This window comes from Ursus americanus, chromosome 9 (genome assembly GCF_024610735.1).
Source record: "Ursus americanus isolate L20-20 chromosome 9, mUrsAme1.1.p, whole genome shotgun sequence".
NCBI classification, from domain to species: Eukaryota; Metazoa; Chordata; class Mammalia; order Carnivora; family Ursidae; genus Ursus; species Ursus americanus.
Genome location: NC_142135.1, coordinates 79359869 through 79380186, shown reverse-complemented (window position 1 = coordinate 79380186; position 20318 = coordinate 79359869). Strand labels below are relative to the sequence as shown.

The 20318-nt window shown below is 37.9% G+C and overlaps 1 protein-coding gene across 4 annotated transcripts in view; it reads right to left on the bottom strand.

The window, feature by feature from the left end:
- PRKDC (protein kinase, DNA-activated, catalytic subunit) overlaps window positions 1–20318 on the bottom strand; it is a 224653-nt gene that overhangs the window by 12761 nt on the left and 191574 nt on the right. For 3 of the 4 annotated variants that reach the window (XM_045789112.2, XM_045789113.2, XM_045789115.2), the window contains 11 exons: window positions 17903–18077; window positions 16303–16493; window positions 15310–15490; window positions 14367–14527; window positions 10804–11015; window positions 9091–9178; window positions 8858–9001; window positions 4045–4249; window positions 2811–2878; window positions 1867–2087; window positions 1458–1550 (listed from right to left, as the gene is read on the bottom strand). In XM_045789112.2, the coding sequence (XP_045645068.2) occupies window positions 1458–1550; window positions 1867–2087; window positions 2811–2878; window positions 4045–4249; window positions 8858–9001; window positions 9091–9178; window positions 10804–11015; window positions 14367–14527; window positions 15310–15490; window positions 16303–16493; window positions 17903–18077 (1739 nt within the window). Of the gene's footprint in view, window positions 1–1457; window positions 1551–1866; window positions 2088–2810; window positions 2879–4044; window positions 4250–8857; window positions 9002–9090; window positions 9179–10803; window positions 11016–14366; window positions 14528–15309; window positions 15491–16302; window positions 16494–17902; window positions 18078–20318 lie in introns of those variants that run through there. The other variant, XM_045789116.2, reaches the window with a different exon arrangement.

Sequence of the window (20318 nt, the reverse complement as noted above, 5' to 3'; positions counted from 1 at the left end):
AACATTTGCTGCAACATGGACGGGCACTGGAGGAGATAATGCTAAGTGAAATAAGTCAAGCAGAGAAAGACAACTATCATATGATTTCTCTCATCTATGGAACATAGGAGCTAGGAAGATCGGTAGGGGAAGAAAGGGAAGAAGAAGGGGGGGTAATCAGAAGGGGGAGTGAAGCATGAGAGACTATGGACTCTGAAAAACAAACTGAGGGCTTCAGAGGGGAGGGGGTGGGGGAATGGGATAGACTGACGATGGGTAGTAAGGAGGGCACGTATTGCATGGTGTACTGGGTGTTATACGCAAGTAACGAATCATGGAACTTTACATCAGTAACCAGGGATGTACTGTATGGTGACTAACATAATAAAAAACATTAAAAAAAAAGATTCCTACTGTAAGTCAGAAGTACTGTAAGTTAGCACTGGAGTGAGATCTGGAATTCCTGACTCCAGAAAGTACTGTTCATCAGTTTCCCTGTCTTCCAAGGAACACAGAAACAACTGTAGGCAAAGGACTCAAATGATTGTGATCAAAAGTTTGTAAACACAGTCTTATTTAGCAGGAGCAAGAGTTTGATAAGAATATGCTTAATTTTACAGAAATCATTGACTGATGAGAATATCACTCCTATGCAAATACTTTCAGGACAGAATAGAGTACAATGAATAGAAACAGGCCTTGAGCTATTTATCGCCATTTCCTCTTCCTTCATCCAATAGTTAGTTATCAAAATTAGTCAACTCCTTCTTCAAAATGACTTTCAATGTTGTCCTTATTTTTCTTTACAGAAACAAAAAACAAAACAAAAAACCCCTTTCTGTTTAAAAATATATGTTCATTGTTGACAACTTGGAAAATATAAAAGGATAAAGAAAAATAAAAAGCACCAATATCATGACCTAGATTTAATGACTAATAATCCTAGCTAGCATACTTATATGCTGGGCAGCCTAGGACAACTTACAGAACCTCTCTGGGCCTTAACTTCCTCATCTGTACAGAGGTGTTAATAATTACTTGTTGGTTTTTGTAAGAAAGAAATGACTTCATACGTATTAAGAACTGAGAATACTGCCTAGCATGCAGAAAATGTTTAATCAAATGTTAGCTGCTAATCTTATTATTTATTTTATTTCCTTCAAGATTTTTGTTGTTGTTGTTGTTGTTGCAAAGCTAATACTTTTTTTTTTTTCATTGTGGTAAAATTTATGCAGCTACTGTTTGGAACGCTATACTCCATTTAGTTTATTCACCCAGCCAGAGGTGGAGAAAACAACTAACCAGGGTGTGGCTCAGAGTCCCAAATTAGAAGGGGCCCAGAAATGTCACTGGAAGCCCGAGGTAGAGGAAACTTAATATAAAACACCATTACTCAGGGAGATCACAACTGGGGAGTAACAGGTTTGCAGGATGTGTCTGGGCAGAGCTGAAGGAGGAGTACTTAGGTTCCACATCACCTTGTATAAGCTGCTTTCTCCTCTCGTGACATGTTACTCAAAAGAAAGTCCTTCAAGGTAAAAGTATTTTCAATCCATTCAATTAGTCCTAATCTGAAAAGGAGAATAAATAGTTTATGAACACAAACCCAAACTGCTCTTTCTTCACTACAAAAAAGTTCTGTAGAATCAAAGCAGAATAGATTTCTTCATGTCAGTTCTTCATTTACCTTCTCCACATTAAATTTGAAAATCATAGATTTACAAGTGTTTATTAGTTCTGTTTAGTCCAGTCTTTGTGAAAGCTAAATACCAAATTGTCAAGTGACCTCCAATCCCATCTCTGTAACCTTAAACAAGGATTTGGCTCAGTGCTAGAATTTCCATTCACATAGACCTGCTCTGGAATGACCATGTGCATTTGTCCCACCTGGAGGTCATGGGTATGACATGGTAGGTCTTCAACTGCATGTTTCTCTGGCTACAGGCAGTGTCCTGAGAAAGGACGACATTCATGACCTCAAAGAGTTGTTCTATCCGCTGGTCCTGCCGCAGGTCTTCACCCCCCTTGACAAGGAAAGGGTACTCTTTCTCATCATGGCCTTGGATGATGATGCGCTTCGGCTTTCTGATAGAAGCCATTACTTTTACCTTTAAAAATTAAGAAAATATTTTAGGTGCGGTCTAAGAAAATTGACAGAACAGCTGATCATATCATTATCAAAAGAGGAAAAGTAAGGCTGGTTGGCACACATTCCTCAAAGAGAGGTTTCTCTTTAAGGACAGAGTGAAGTGACGGAAAAATAATAGAGAACCTAGTGCCAGCAAAATATTTGTTACCTGTTTATGCCCTACTGCTGTTACTCTAGAAACTTCATATCCCTTGTTACAAATAATTGCTTATAAATGTAGATACCTTAGCAATCAGCAACATACAAACTTCCTAAAATTACTTAATTTAACTCTACGTATGTTTTAAAATAGATACACACACACACACGCACGCACACACACACACAGAGTTTACTCTTTGAGTTTGTACATTGAAACACTGAAGCACTATATTAAGAGATTCAATAGGTAATAGGATCAGGATACTCTGTGCATTTGAGATCAAGATGGGAAACTCCCTTTTCTTTAGTAAGACAAATATGTCATTCTTACACCTGAAGAACTAAACACCACAATCACAATCTACCAGAAATCATTTGTGACTGAGAAAAATTTGCTCCTATGTAAATACTTTCAGGACAGAATAGAGTACAACGAAGAGAAACAGGCCTTGAAGCTATTTACGACTATTTCCTCTTCCTTCATCTAATAGTTACCAAAACTTGTCAAACACTGGCAACAGTCACAAACACTGGCACCTACCCGCTCATCAAACCCAGCGATTCTTGCATGGTATTCTGGCACTGGCTTTCCTTTGCCGTCGTACTGACCTAAGACAAACCACAGAAGCCCTACTTAGCTATAGCTTGTTACAGAACCCTGTATTTTTAACACGTACCTATTGATATAATAATAATTTTTAAAAAGCTATATAAATATTTTTACTGAAAGTTCATTTAAAAAAAACTTGACTTTAAAAAAGATTTATTTATTTATTTTAGAGAGAAACAGAGAAAGAGTGTATATGTTAGGGGGTGGGGTGGGGGGAGGGGCAGAGACAGAATCTCAAGCAGAATCCCCACTAAGTGTGGCACCTGATGCTGGCTCGATTTCATAACCTTGAGATCATGACCTGAGCCGAAAGCAAGAGTTGGATGCTTAACCAACTGAGCCACCCAAGCGCTCCCCAAAATTTGAGTTTTTTTAAATAATGCTATTATTTCTGAATTTGACTAATGGAAGTTAGCTTCCTATTCTAATAGAGTAGACAAATTCCAAACAGGAAAAATAATGCATTAAGCTAGAACCTCTTTATTTCAAGGAGAATCAAGCTACATATGAGGCTTACATTTTCAGCTTTTCTTCATGAAATGCAGAGCTGTTATTAATAACAAAGTCTCAATTTTTTTTATATCTACTAGATGAGAATATGAATAACCTATATAATAAAACATTTCTTTGGCAAATTCCAGGGTGAAGAACATGGAATGTATAAAGACTGTCTTTGAAAAATCATGCTGTGTTCACATCAGACCAGCTTGCCGTGTGTCTCTGTCTTCAATGTCACAATTCTCTGTCCTGAACATAAGTCATTTATCATTGTCTTGTCATTTTAAATGGGACCAACATGCACATCCAAGGAAGTGACTTGCATGTATACCTGTATTACATTTCTGAAGAAAAGTTATTTAGGAGCAAGCATGGGTATGTTCAGAGGAAATTACCAGTCACATTATCAAATGGAAGTCTGAATACTTGTATAATCGGGAAAATAAGAGAACTATAATCTAATTAGACATTTAGTTCCGTGTACTAATTCATAGTAATAATAGATTCACCTAATGACAAAAAGGTGTGCTGAAATTTTAAATTCTTTTAAAAAAAAAAAAGGTAACTGTTAAGAACCCAAAATTCCTATTTTTAGAAATCAAGAGTCCTTGATACACATCACTATTCTCCTTAAAGTCCAGTTTTGTCACCCCAAGGGTAGACTCACCAGGAATCTCTAGCTCATTTCTCAAAAATTCTACTTTGAAGTCACTCATCCAGGGTGAGCATTCTTTCAGATTCCCAGGTGGCTTTGAGTCTCTGCACATTTTATAAAATAGTGAGTCACTAATGTCTGTGAAGTCGTGGAGTCTCATTCCAGGTAGCTTAGCACCTCCTTTCCCAAAGTGTTTATCAAATTCTTTTCCAAAAGCCTGAAATTAATAATAATTTACATTAAATATTAATGTTTAGTTTGAAATTTGGGAAAGGTTCTAGATTTATACTTTTGCTTTCCTTGAAAGTTTTAATACTCTAAACACATGAAGCCTGACCTTTCTTTTTTGGGCTCCTCTGAAAAGACAGAAAGGATACAGTTAGTAATGACTTACAATCATAAATTCTAATCACAAGTTCTAATAAGAGCTTAAAAATCTTTTAACCTCTGTGTGTCCATTGTCTAGTTACTGACCTACATCATTATGACAGCAGGAGTAACTAGGAACAAGGTATTAAATAAAGGGAGTAATTCAATAAAAATGAAAAGCCTGTGATTCTTCATCAGAGCTAAAGAGCAAAATATAAAAATAGACCTTAATAAAGGTCTTTCAAGCCATTATTTTGGATCATAAGCCAGTATAAACATTATTTAGATAATTTATATTTCTCTTATTATTTTTTAATTTAAGTTTTGGTTAGTAAACATACAGTGCAATATTAGTTTCAGGAGTAGAATTCAGTGATTCCTCACATACCTACAACATCCAGTGCTCATCACAAGTGCCCTCATTAAGACCCATCACCCATCTAGCCCATCTCCCACCCACCACCCTCCATCAACCCTCAGTTTGTTCTCTATCTTTAAGAGTCTCTTATGGCTTCTCTCTCTCCTTTTTTCTTTTCTCTCTTCCCCTATGTTCAGCTGTTTTCTTTCTTAAATTCCATATGAGTAAGATCAAGTGATATTTGTCTTTCTCCAACTACCTTATTTCACTTAGCATAATACACTCTAGCTCCATCCATGTCACTGAAAATGGCAAGATTACATTTTCTGATGGCTGAGTAGTATTCCATTGTATATACACACCATTATCTTCTTTATTCATTCATCAGTCGATGGACATTTGGGCTCTCTCCACAGTTTGGCTATTGTTGATAATGCTGCTATAAACATTGGGGTGCATGTACCCCTTCAAATCTGTATTTTTACTATTTGTATTTCTAAAAGCAATTGTTAGGAGTCCAAACATAACAAATATTTGTATTAGTCTCTACTCAAATATTTACTTAAATTATAATCCTGATATCAAAATAAAAAAACCCAAAAAACAAAACTTAAGAGAATCATTAATAGTGACTTAATGATAGTCATCAAGATTTACCCAATTATCTTTAATTTAAAAAAAATTTTTTTACCAAATTTAAAACTCACCCCAAAACATAAATCTGGTATAAATGAAATGTATGTCCTCTTTTAATATAATCCATTACAGGAAAATTGACATATATAAAACAAATTATTCTTTAATCTATAAATGGGCTGAAAGTACAGAAACAATCTCCAGTTCTTAAAATATGTGAAAAGACCAACAACTTATGTGAATAGCATAATGCCCTCTGAAATGAAATCTGAGGCAATTCTGTTTTGGTAGATTATTATTTTAATTAAATAATTAATGCAAATTATGTATTGATTTGGTATAAAGCAGAAAGTTCTAGATTTATTTTCCAAGGTACTAGAATTAACCTCAAAACAAGTATCATGCCTGGTAGGAATGATGGGGGTAATGTTTCTGCCACTATGATACTCTTCCTTAGTTAGAGTTGGATGCAGCTGTGGTCAGCAGCAACTGGGAAGAACAGTGGTCTACCCTAACAGATTTCCAGGGTAGAGCCTTATGGTACCCAGCATGCAGGGAAAAGAAGTGGTCATGAATTCAAAGGAATGACACGCAGTTTTCACCAGGGACTGCACAGTAATATTGTACATGAACTGATGAACAGGGCCACTGGATGTTTTCACAGTGGTTGAGGAAAGAGACAGATAGCAAACTAGGATGAAATACCCTGCCCTCTGTCTGGGGCAGGGGTCAGAGCATCCTGAGAGCAGGGTAGATGGGGGAAGGCTGCAGAAGAACAGTATTGCTGAAATGAAGCTTTCTCACAGGTGATGGACTTGTTCCACTCTGCTAGGGGACTTGTTACCAGTTGCCATTCTGCCATTCTCTCCATTTGATACAGGGTAAGTCTCCTGTTTTTCAGATCTAGCTTCTTTCTTAGAACAAGGTATGGCAAACTACAGCCTGCAAGTCAAAAGCCCACTGCCTGTTTTTATAAATAAAATTTTATTGGAATCCTGCCGACCATGCCTATTCATTTACATACTATCTGGGGCTGTTTTCGCACTAGGATGACAAATTTGAGTACTTGTAACATGAGACTGGTATGGCCCGAAAACCGAAAATCTGGACCTTTACAGAAAACACATGTAGACTACTGGTTTAAGAAAAAACAAACACAAATACTTTTCCAAATCTAGTGTTCTACAATATTATAAGTTTTATTAATGCTAATACATTGATTTTAAGTATATTTACAGTATGTATATTTCCTGTTCTGAGGCTCTTATAAATTCAACACTGTGAGACAGATTTGATATGATGTAGAGCCTAATATTATGTCATAACATTAAGTACAGAGAGTTATGGTTTTATCTTCACTTTTAGGACATATCAGTGGTCACATTTAGGCAACAGATAGTCCTGTATGTTCCCACATTCATACCATTAACTAAAATTATCCTAAGTAGGAATGTACCTAAAGTACACACCAAAATCTATCTCTACTTATCAAAACTATACCAATTATTCGTCTAATTCAAGATGCCAGTTTCATGTCAGGCAGCATTCTAGGAGGTGAAGAGAAAAGATGAACAAGACAAAATCCCTGTCCACAAGTCTAATTAATTCAGGAGGCATAAATTAAAGAAAGAGCTAAAGAGAAATATAGTTTTCCACTCCTGAGGACCCCCCCAGAAGAACCTATACACATATATATGCAGTGGCAGCGTTCATAACAGCTAAGACATGGAAACACTCCAAATGTCCACCCACTAACAAAAGGATAAACAACGTGGCACGTCCTTACAGTGGAATAATATACAGCGATAAAAAGGAATGAAGCACTGATACATGCTGCAGCATGGATGAACTCTGAAAACATCATGCTGGGTAAAAGCCAGTCACATTCTGTAAGATTCCACTTATATAGACTGTCCAGAAGAGGCAAATCTACAGAAACAGAAAGTACTTTAGTGCTTGCCTGGGGTGACAGGAGGGGGGGATTAGGAGTAACTGCTAACAGGTATGGGCTTTTAGGGGCGATAAAAATGTTCAAGGGGCACCTGGGTGGCTCAGTTGGTTAAGCATCTGCCTTTGGCTCAGGTCGTGATCCTGGGATCCTGGGATCCCTGCTCACTGGGGAGCCTGCGTCCCTTCTGCCCACCCCACCCCCACCGCTTGTGCTCGCTCGCTCTCTCAAATAAATAAAATCTTTAAAAAAATCTTTAAAAAAAAAGAAAATGTTCTAATACTGATGTATAATATACAACTCTGTAAATATAAAAGCTAATATAATAAAAACTATAGCACTGTACACTCTAAATAGATGGATTATAGGGTATGTGAATTGTATCTTAATAAAGCAGTTATTTAAAAAAAACAGATGAGACAAAGATCCTCCTTTGTACTAGAGACTGTGAAACTTGAGAACTCTGGCAATATGAGTACAAGGACTTCTCCTTATGCTCTTATATTTCTTGAAGTTTATTAAACAAAGGTAATTTGACAAAAATTAGAACAAAAATCGGTGTGATTAATGCTAACAGAGGTGTACATAAGGTGTGCTACACAACAGAGAAGGAGTACCTAATTCTTGTTGAGGAAGGAGGTTCAGGGAAGGCTCTACAGGAGAAATGATGCATAAACCAAGTCCCTAAGGGTGAGTTCTCCAGATGGATGGAGAGAAAGTAAACTCGTTTAAAGGGAGCAACAAGCACAAGCCATGGTGCTATGAAATCTGCACATTTCAAGGTTCATTTTGGTCTCCACTGGCTCCAAGGTGCTTTCCTGATTCTCTCCAAACTAAGAAGCATTCTCTTCCTTTCAACTCTAGGACAACTTTAGAAACAGATTTCACATATCATATTTGTTCTCAAGTCACAATTCTTTATATACTGTATTTGTCAGATAATCCCTTTGAATTCAGGAGCTGGGTCTGTCTTCTCTTTGTATGTCCTGTAGCATCCAGGAGTATGCCTTGGACAGAGGGAAGGGCTCAAAATGGTCAACAACTTGTACACAATACAAATATTTTCTTGATCCAACATTCAAATCATTATGAAAATTAAAAATATTTAACTCCACCATTAAGGAGGGCACTTGTGATGAGCACTGGGTACTGTATGTAAGGATGAACCACTGAATTCTACCCCAGAAACCAATATTGCACTATATGTTAACTAATAAAATTTAAATTTAAAAAAATTAACAAATATATTAAACTACATATAACCTTCAAATCTAAAAATCTGAGCATGAAGAGCAGAATGCAATAAAAACCCCATGGTTTTATCTATTGCCCCACCTGCCACTATCTGACCTGAATATGTGCATGACTATCTCACAGAAAGCATTAGGTCTGAAGAAAAGTTTACAAATATAACAGACATTTTAAAACCAGGATTATTAACAAACCAGCAAATATAAATACTGATCTTCACAATGATTACACTATTATAAAAACAGGCTGCCACCTATCCATACCTGAATAAACCTCCTTCTGAAAGCCCCAAGGCCTGGAGCCCTTGGGTCTCCCAAGGCTGCATACATTCTTTCATACATCTTTTCAATGTTTTTTTTATTAACAGGCGTTTTTGCCAGTTCGACTTTGATTTCATCAGTCCAATCCTGTGCAGAAAAAAAAAAGAAAAACCAAATTGACTGCAAGTAGGTTTTATCCAAATCTATGTTTTATGAGCTAGAAGCTATTACATTACCTTAAAGAGCATTTCTGGATTAGAGAGCTGTTCTAGGGCACTAATAAAATCTTGAATCACTCCTCCTTGATCCAACTTAATTTTAATCCTATAAAACAATTACCAAGTTTAGGTAATGAAACATCTTCTAAAGATCAAGGTCCACAGTTTACTTACATGCAATTATTTAAATTCATATATAAAACTATATATTACCAACTAATAGTCTAGGGAAGGAGCAATTTTAAAATTCTGTCCAATATGAGATGAAGTACAAAGTATGTATTCTATCAAGAGGTGAGCTTCTTAGATAAGGGGAAAGCAAATCTCTTTGCAAATGTTGTTGACATTTTGATGTACACAATTTGATACATACAGTTTCTGAAGTTATATTATGAAAGAAAAGGCCACTTTCTCAACACATTTTCAAACTTTTTTTTTTTTAAAGATTTATTTGAGAGACAGAGCGCATGCACGTGTGCATGGTGGGAGAGGGGCAGAGGGAGAGAGTGAATCTCCAGCAGAGTCCCCCCTGAGCAAGGAGCCTGACTCTGGGCTCATGATCCCATGACCCTGAGATCATGACCTGAGCTGAAACCAAAAGTTGGATGCTCAACTGACTGAGCCGCCCAGACACCCTCTGTTTTGTTTTTAAAAAAATTAATCATGTTGCAGTTGACTGTGTTGAGAGACCTGGGGGTGGGCAGTGCATCATGAGTGGCAGATGGGATTTGTGCAGCCAACCCATCCACAAACCATGACAAAAGTGGTGTCTTACTTGTCTTCCCAGAAACTAACACTCTAATAACACAAATGAGCTCATGACAAAAAAAGCTCTTAACAGAGAATGCCTAAAATACAATGTATTTACCAAGTATTCTTGCAAAACTAATACATCATTGCTAGTTATGTCAACAGTCTCCACTTACAAATCAAATGGAAAAATGAAAAGGATGGCACTTCAGGAAGCCTACTGAATCCTTATTAAGAGGGGCTTCCCAGATATTTTGAATTAAAGAACAATTTCAGGAACTGATTTCAAAAAGCATCTCATCTAATCTGCCTCAAACAACAGATTACTGTCAACTGTTACTATTACAAGGACAGAATGTTTCATGAATAACATTCTAAGATGAAATGTATTTTAAAAAAGGAAAGAAATTCAGGGGCACATGGTTGCCTCAGTCAGTAGAGCACACAACTCTTGATCTCTGGGCTGTAAGTTGGAGCCCCACGTTGGGTGTAGAGTTTACTTAAAAAAAAAAAAAAAAAAAAGTAGGCCACCTGGGTGGATCAGTGGGTTAAGCATCTACCTTCAGCTCAGGTCATGATCCCCGAGTCCCAGGATTGAGTCCTGCAGTCTACTTCTCCCTCTGACCCCCCCTCCCCCGGCCGTGCTTTCTCTCTCTCTCTCTCAAATAAATGAATAAAATCTTAAAAAAAAAAAAAAAGGGAAGAAATTCTGTGACAAATAACATACCTGGGGTAGATACATTCAACAAACAGATGTCTAAGATATTCTATTTTTTAATGATGGCTCTAATCAATTTGAAAACAAACACAAGCTTCCATGTGGTTTGTTTTTGTTTTTTTTTTTTCTTTTTTAAGTAAGCTCTACACCCAACATGGGGCTTGACCTCAGGACCCCAAGACCAGGAGTCATATACTCCACTGACTGAGCCCCCATGTGTTTGCTTTTACCATATTATAACCTACAGTGTTTGATCAACCCACCTTGCCACAAACTCCTTATTCTTATGACCAGTTGAAGTATCTTTGAAGGAATAGCTTTCACTACTTATTATAAATGGGTAGACAATTGCCTGTGGATAGTTATTAGCAATCTCTTCCACAGTGTGTTGGACAGCAACAGCTTCCTCTTTGTCCAGTAAGGCCAACATATGGCTGATCCAGCCAATGAACTGCCAGCAAGGAATAGAAGAAATCTAAAACACAGAGAGCTGTAACTTAATAATGAATAAAACCTTCAACACTGTTTTATTATAAAAGTATTATGTGTCCAATATAAAATATATCTATAATCAGAAGCATAAAAACAGACAAAAGTCTAAAACACAATGTCTTCTCTCCCTCAGCCCTCTTAGTTCTTATTCCACTGAAGCACCATTCCATTCTTTTAGATGTTTTGTATATATGTACACAAATATCTGTTCTTTACAAGAATGGAATTAGACTAGATATACTGTTGCCGGTTTTTCTTAGGCAAATAGATAGATTTACCCCATTCTTTTTAACAGCTGCAGAGTATTCCATTTTATTTAATTATTGCTGTATAATGAATTTTTAGGTTATTTTCCAAGTTTTGCTATTACAGATAATGCTACAATGGACATCTCTACATGTTTATCTCTTTGTACTTGTGCTATGTGTGTCCATAGGATAAATTTCTAGAAGCAAAATTACTGTGTGAACATAACAATTGTAAAAAAAATTGATAGATTTCCCTCCAAAAAGATTTTTCAAATTTTCATTTTTAAAAGCATAATGGAAACTCATATAACTCAACACCAAAAAAACAATCTGATTAAAAACAGGCAGAAGACCTGAGTAAACAGTTTTCCAAAGAAGACATACAGAAGGCCAACAGACACATGAAAAGATGCTCAACATCACTCATCATCAGGAAAATGCAAATCAAAACCACAATGAAATATCACCTCACACCTGTCAGAATAGCTAGTATCAAAAAACAAGAAACAACAAGTCTTGGTGAGGATGTAAAGAAAAGGGAACCCTTGTGTACTGTTGGTGGGAATGTAAATTGGTGCAGCCACTGTGGAAAATAGTATGGAGATTCCTCAAAAACTTAAAAACAGAATACCATACAATCTAGTAATTCTACTTCTAGGATTTCACTCAAAGAAAACAAAAACACTAATTCAAAAAGATACCTGCACCCCTATGTTTATTTCAGCATTATTTACAATAGCTAAGATATAAAAGCAACCCAAGTGTCCATCGATAGATGAATGGATGATGAAGATGTGGTCTATGTAAGAATGAAATCTTGCCATGTGTGACTACATGGATGGACCTAACAGGTATTATGCTAAGTGAAATAAGTCAAACAAAGAAAGACAAATATTATATGATTTTACTTAATATGTGGAATCTAAAACACAACGAACAAACAAAAAACAGAAACAGACTCATAAATACAGAGAACAAACTAGTCGTTGCCAGAGGGGAGGGATGTGGCAGGATGAGCAAAATAGCGGATGGGGATTAAGAAGTACAAACCTCCAGTTATAAAATAAGTAAGTCATGGGGATGTAAAGTACAGCACAGGGAATACGGTCAACAATACTGTAATAACACCGTATGATGACAGATGGTAACTACACTTGTTGTGATGAGCCCTGAGTAACGCACAGAATTGTTGAATCATTATACTGTGTGCCTGAAACTTATGATATTGTTATGTCAACTATATATTCAGTTTAAAAAAGTGTATTCAGTTGACTGCTTTACAAAATCCAACACAGGAGACAGTTTTTTTTTTTAACTTATTGTCAATCTGAGAGGTGAAAAAGATCTAATTTTAATTTTCATGTTTCTTTATTAGTGAGGGTAAATGGTCGATCTTTATTCTCCCAACATATTAAATCATGCATGCATTTCCTCTGGCCATTTTCTACTGGTCTATTTTTTTGGGAGGGAGATATCAGCTCTTTGTCTCTACTATGTGTTGCAAATATTTTTCTGGCAGTTTTTTTTTTTTTAATTTTGTATACATTTTTGTGTTTTGTTTTTTCCCCTGCAGGAAAGTGTTGATTCTTTTCCTTTATAGCTTCTGGATTTTGTCTTTTTATTCCAAGGCCATTTTAAAAATTTGCTCATGTATCTTTTTTTTCCTCTAATGCTTTTTTTTTTTTTTAAAAGATTTTATTTATTTATTTTGACAGAGAGAAACAGCCAGCGAGAGAGGGAACACAAGCAGGGGGAGTGGGAGAGGAAGAAGCAGGCTCCCAGCGGAGGAGCCCGATGTGGGACTCGATCCTGGAACGCCAGGATCACGCCCTGAGCCGAAGGCAGCCGTCTAACGACTGTGCTACCCAGGCGCCCCTCCTCTAATGCTTTTTAATGTGTTAATTTTAAGATAAAATCCGACGCACTTGGAATGTTAGTATAAGGAGTGAACATGGCAAGCTTCCTACCTTCATCTATTAAATGAGGAAAGAGCAAAGAATGTGGGGATAAAAGGCATCAGTCCACATAGCTCACAAGGAGTGCTCAGTAGAGGTTAGTTCCCCATTTCAAGTGACTCCCTGGTGCCATAACAACATTGACTGAACATTCCATTTATTTCCTCACAAATTCAAAATGCTATCTTCATCATATATAAATATTATTTTGGAAAAACTAAAATCATAACTTGTTTAACGATTTCTTCACTAATCTTTAAGGAAAACATAGACACATGTATCTACTACATTTCTGGTTACTTTAATCTCCTTTTTAGGATCTACTGAAAAAATCCCATCCTTCCAAATCCGCAAGAGGGTCAGAGTGTGTAGTAAAGCCCTGCCAGGCACTGAGTCTACACAGCTCAGAAAACAGCACTGTTTAAAAATTTACTACGTAAAGCCAACAGAGTACTATGTTACCCTTTTGAACTATTACATTATTGACTCAAAGCCTGGCCCTATTTTGCAATTAAACATCTATAAAAATCATGAAGGAGTCTTTCAGATGGCTCAAATGACAGAAAGACAGTATGGCTGATGCAGCCCCGTCGGGAGAGGCCTGCATGGGACACACAAGTGGTGAGCAGAACACTGTGGGGGAGTGCCCACACACCCTAGCTGCTCACTGCATGCTTGGAGGCCTTGGGGATCCTCATGAACGTGGTGCTGCCAGCAGGCACTATAGTCACCGGGGATGGGATGCCAGCTGAAATGTACTCGCTCTCCCTGAGATAAATAATAAAACTGGGCATAAGGCACCAACAGATGTTCCAGACTACAGCTTAGTCATTCTGGGCAGCAAACTGTGCTACGGAAAATTCCCGCCTCTGTCCCAAACATACCTCCTCCACTTCCCGAGGTCCTTGTTCAGACACAGTGTTCTTATCAACACCCACAGAGGAAAATGGGTAAATGTGAACATGTTTTTATACAACTTTAAATTATATATGTTCTTGAAATATAGTAAAATGCAATGTTGGTTGGGAAAACCTGTGGCGTACGCATTGCACATACTAACGTGTTCAGATATAAACAGATACATGTCTTTAAGTTCTATAAATTTCTCTTCATTACAATATAGACACTAACCTCTTTTGTCATTAGGCTTAGGGTCTCCTCTGGATATAGCTCTATAATCTGCAGTAGTCTGGGAAACTTCAGCCTAGCTTCACTGGAATGCAATTTTAAAGCTTTCAACATTTTGTCCACCACGAGGGCCGGGTATGTCTGCACTTCTATAGACTCAGTAACTACCAAGGACAGGAGAGAAGAAAATAACGGTCAGTGTATCCACTTATACATAAACTATAAATTTAACAAACAACTACATTTCTCCTTTAGGGCTTTTATTATGTAATATGTCACTTTTCTCTTTTTAACAAGTACTTTAGATCAATAAACACCAGGTGCAGTTTTGGGCTGTATGTAAAAGCTTCCATCTTGAAGCTGAACTCTTTATTGGATCATGCATTCTGCATGCAGCACGGTTTTCTTCCTGGGCTGGGTGGGAACACAGAGCAGCTGCTGGTTACTGAATTTATTTCAGGACCAAGAGGCAGGCCACATAGCCAATATTACCAAAGCTCCAAGTAAAATGTAGAAACTACAAGCAAATGGAAGGACATAAGATAGTTTGAGTCTGTTTATATGCAGGTCGTGTTGCTTGAAAATGTCATTGCCTCTTAAAAAGACAAGACTTTTCTCAGAATAACTGTCATTTAAAAAACAAACAAGCAGAGGCCCCTGAGTGGTTCAGTCAGATGAGTTGATCTTGGCTCAGGTCATGATCTCAGGGTCGTGGGACTGGCCCGACCTCAGCTCGCCGTCTGCTTGAGATTCCCTCTCTCCCTCTCCTTCTGCCCCTCCACCCACTCATGTGCACTCTTGTTCTCTCTCTCTCTCAAATAGTCTTTAAACAAACAAATAAATAAATAAAAACAAGCAAACAGGACACCTAAAGTATCTACAGAAGTCTTAAGACTTTGGCTAAAACAATGTCACAAACTAAATGGTTTTTCCTTTTGTAATTCACCTGAGGCACTCTCCTCTTCCTGCCGGAGCTGCTGGTCACAGAAATCCACCAGTGTCATGTAAGCACCTGTCAGGCTGGCTACAGGACCCGAGCCCCCGAGGGAAGGCTGGGCCTCCTCCTCAGCTGTCCGCACGGCCTCAGAAAGGTGATGGAATGCTCTCTGGTACAGACCTGCGATCACCTAGAATTCACAGAGGTCTGTCGTGAACCTGGGAGTGCAGCTTAAATTTTCTGGAAGAACTCTACTTTCTTCTTGTGATGATACAGAAAGAATACTGTGATTTGTGCGCCATGAGATAACACAGAAAGCTGGTTAAATGGAAAAGGGAGTCTGTCTGCCCTGATTGTGAAACAGTGAGCAATTCCAGTATGATCCTCAGTATTTTTAAAACCCAAACAGTCCACTAGTCATGCAGAGCTGGCACCAAAAAGCAACGGGGGGTCATGCAGCCTTTCAGGAACTGAAGAAGAGAAGGATGTTGGCGCTTTAGCCTCGCCGCCCTGCACAGGTGTTGTAGTTAACATCGAGGAGGAAGAAGGCAAGGCCAGCAACTAAAGTGAGGTGGCACGGAGAGATGAGGAGAGGCTGCTAACTATGGAAAATACAAAATCATCTGAGAAAAGCTAGGCAAAGCAGACACTACATAAAAAAGTGGAAAAGGCTGGTTTGCTCCACAAGCTAATGGGACGTCTGAATGGCGACTGGTGGTAAAATCCATTAAAAAAAATTCTTGGAAGAACTGTCCACATCAATCCAACACAAATTTCTCACTTCTAATACTAAAATAATCTGTATCATTCAAATAAACAGGAAACACATGGAATATGTCAGTTTTCCACATAAGAAACTTGGCTGTGCATAACTGTCAAATACATTTTTAAAACACAAAGCAATCATCATTTCTCATCATTTCTTTCATGTAACCAGAAGGCTACACATTACAGACATACAACACACAAACATAAAAAGTTCACTCTTCCAGTATTCATTACCTTTTCTGGATTCTCTGAACTGGATCCAGAAAGGTCCAAGATTCTTCTAGCCTTGCTTTCCTCAATTTCAGCAAGGCAGGTTGGCTCCCTGCTGAGAGCATTAGCTATAATTCTGTAAGTTGTACCCAAGAGAATATTCTGGTCATGGAAAGCCAGAACATTTTTGCTTAAGTAACTTGATGTGCTCTCACCTGTTGGATTAAAAATGCACACATACACACTCATGATTTTCTCAGAAATAAATGAATATGATAAATTTTAAAAAAGATACTCATAGTGTACAAAAGTTGTTTTCTATTAAGAAATTAAAATAAATCTTGTAAGTATAAGAAACTGGCTTCAGACACTGGTTAGGGAATTTTTTGAACTCAACAGTAATGAAAAATGTTCTTTGTTAACAGTGACTAGCAAAGTCTACAGAGGCTAAGGCAATTAAAACACTGATTAAACTTTTATTCAAGCACCATCATTCTGTCAAAGCACCTAAATCCGTTATAAAGAAAATATCTCTTTTTAATGCATTTGTGCATATACATTAATAACCAGAGTAGATTTTTAAGTTGCTACTGTGATTTATAGCTGATAAAGCAACAGATGCTGCTGCAAGGTCTAGTTCTGTGTCTTACCTAGTGTGGCTCTGGGGAAGGAGCTTACCAGCCCTGGTCAAGCCTGCAGCTTGCAGGGAAGGTCCAAGAAGGGGCACAGAAGAGAAGGGGCTGTCGCCCAGCAAGTCCCATCAACTACTCTGCCCTGCTCACATCCATCCATGAAAATTCTCTGCCAGATTACCCTCAGATACATGTTCAAAATTACTGGCCCTACTATTTCACAAGACAGTTACAAACTACAGCCATACTATGACTACTAAAACTGAAGAATTATTATTAGGAATACTAATGTTATCTTAGTATCAGCCAACTCCTCCCCCTTTCCTCCATTCTCCCCACCCAAAAACCCTAAAGATATTTAAGCGATCATAAGGATGATTTTCTGATCCTGATAAATATGGAAGGCCTGCTTCTCTTATTGGCATTTTTACTGAGACTGATACTCTGATATAACTCCCTGTCCTACTGAAGAGTCAAATTTGGGAATATGGTTGTGAGCATGGTCAATAATAGTACTGCTATGTATCCCGTGACATAGGACAGCAAAGCAGGTGGAGTGGATCCAAAACTCCCATAGTGAAATTTTTTTTCTCCCTTCAGTTTTGAAGGCTATGTTACAAAAACAGAAAAGCTGAGGAGGAAAAAGGTGTTTCATGTTCAAATTTTTTAAAGGCAATGCTTGTAAGTAAACAAGGTTTTCAAAATAATTAAACTATTGGACCCATAATTTGAGTAAGTATTAAAGAAAAAAATTTAATTTCAATTTTATTTGATCAATAAAGAAATAAAATCTCCAAGTACCACATTCAATAGCATTATTAGGATCAAAGTACCTTGGCAATATTAGGATACAAAATAATTTAATAAAATTATTACAAGACTTAATTCCCAAATGTCAGATACGCAGCAAAAGAAGAGTTTTGAAAGACACAGAGACATAATATAAAATAGTACTCTTGAACTTATTTATACAGATAAGAATAGTCTAGTACCCAACAGGGAGGCTGTTTTCAGCGCCGTGAGAATCTGCTCAGGGCAGTTCTGGCCCCGGCTCCGGCTGTGGCTGAGCCGGCAGTAGCTCTGCACCCAGTGCACCTGCCAGTCATCTCTGGTCTTTGACTCTCTGTGAAGCTCCTTCAGTAGTTTCATGGCAAGTGAGAAATTATGCTATAGAAGAGAGAAAGTGATATGATAACGCACAGGTGATAACTTAGAAATAAAATTATTTGACAAATTTTTAATTGGCCTTCTTCCCTTTTTGCATGACACAACTCACCTTAGAGCAGCAAGTCCATCTCCTCAGCTTAAATTATGTAGGTATCTTTTTTATTTATCGTGGGGATACAATTCACCTTTCAAGTGTACGGTTCTGTCTTTCAGTACATTTACAAAGTTCCACTACTATCTAGTTCCAGAACATTTAATCAACTCAAAAAGAAACACTTTATCTATCAGCATGTGCTTCCCATTCCCTCAAGCCATGGGCAAACCACTGAACTACTTTCTGTCTCTATGGATTTGCCTATTCTGGACGTTACCTATCAATTAAATCAGAAAATGTGGTGATTTTTATCTGTCTTTCACTTAGCATAGTCTTTTCCGGGTTCGCCCAAGTTACAGTGTGTATTCATACTTTATTCCTTCACATGGCTGAATAATATTCTGTCGCATGGACAGAACACATTTTATCCATTCATCTACTGATAGATTTTAGGGTTGTTTCCACCTTTGGGCTATTTTGAATAATACTACTGTAAACATCTGCATACAAATCTGTGTGGACATACACTTTGACTTCTCCTGCACACCTAGGAGTGGAAATGGTGGGTCACATAGTAACTCTATGTTTAACTTTTTGAGGAACCGTAAGACTGTTCTCCACAGCATCTGCACCATTTTACATTCCTATCATCAATGTATGAGGGTTCCAATTTCTCCACATTTTCACCAATACTTGTTATTGTCTCTTTGATTACAGTGGGTGTGAAGTGTATCTTGTGTGGTTTCGATCTGCATTTTCCTAATAACTAATAATGTTGAACATCTTCTCACGTGCTTGTTAACCATCTGTATATCCGCTTTGGAGAAAAGTCTATTTAGAATTCTTTGCCCATTTTTTAAGTTGGATTGTTTGAGTTTTTGTTGTTCAGTTATAAAGAGTTCTTTATGTGTTCTGGATAGTAGACCCTTATCAGATATATGATTTCCCAATATCTTCTCACATTGTATGGATTGTCTCATCACTTTTTTTTGTGTTTGAGGCACAGGAGTTTCTAAATTTTGATATATAATTTATCTATTTTTTATTTGTTTGGTTCTTACGTGGATGCCTTTTAAATCTTCTCTGCCAAATTTCAAAGACATTTTCATCAGACCCATGTTTTGCTCATTACTACCCTTCCAACTACGTAGGCTAAAACTGTGAGCCGCCCTCAGCTGCACCTTCTCCATCACTCTTACTATCTCTGGCCTTCTTGCATCACTTCCAGAGCATCTTTCACATTGTTTGCATTCCTACCACCGCTTTCGTAGTTTGAAAAGACTTCATATTCTCTGTTTTTTCCCTCAGCAGACAATCTTCCATATAGCTTCCAAATGAGCCAGCATGTCCAGAGCAGACTGCAATTCCCAGCTTCAAACTTCCATGATTTTGTTTGAATATATCTTGTATCTAGAACACCTTTTTCTCTTCTCAAAGTGCAAACCCTACTGTTTACATAAAGTCCCATCCGAATGCCTCCTTCTCCAGCAAGCTTTCCTACCAGGCAGAATCTCTCTTCTTCCCTGGGCTCTCCTAGCATGGTGACCTCTCTTTTCTTCACCCATCTTTTCCTGTTGTTGAATAGAAAAGCAGCTCTTGTTCTCTCTCTAGATAGTGATCACAAGAGTGGGAATAGTAGCTTCCCAACCCTGCCCCTGACATTGCTGGGTGCAGTTTCTTAGCTACACTGAGATCCTCATCATTACTCAGAATTTCCTCACCACCAAATTCCTAACCTCACATCGTACCATTCTGACCACAAACCCACTCTACCCACCAAATTCCTGCTACATTTGCTTTATAACCTTAAGACCTCTGGTAACTTTACCTGCCTTCTTTCTGCTTCCACTTCCTTCCACATGCAATTAAGCCAGCCAGCTATTCCCACCACTCTCTTTGCAATACTCTCAGATCACCAGCCTTTGTCCCTGTGTTACACCCACCTGGCAAAACCACACTCTTGGGTACATCGAAGTGCATGCCTTTTCCGCTCCTATACTCACAGACTCACTAGGGACAGCACTGGCAGTTCTTCCATGGCTCGCCAGCCCCTCCACCACAGCCCAGAATAACCCACCATTTCCCCACTATTCTCAGATCTCTTCAGCTCAGCCTCTGCAGAGGGCCTCACTGCTGCTTCCCAGAGA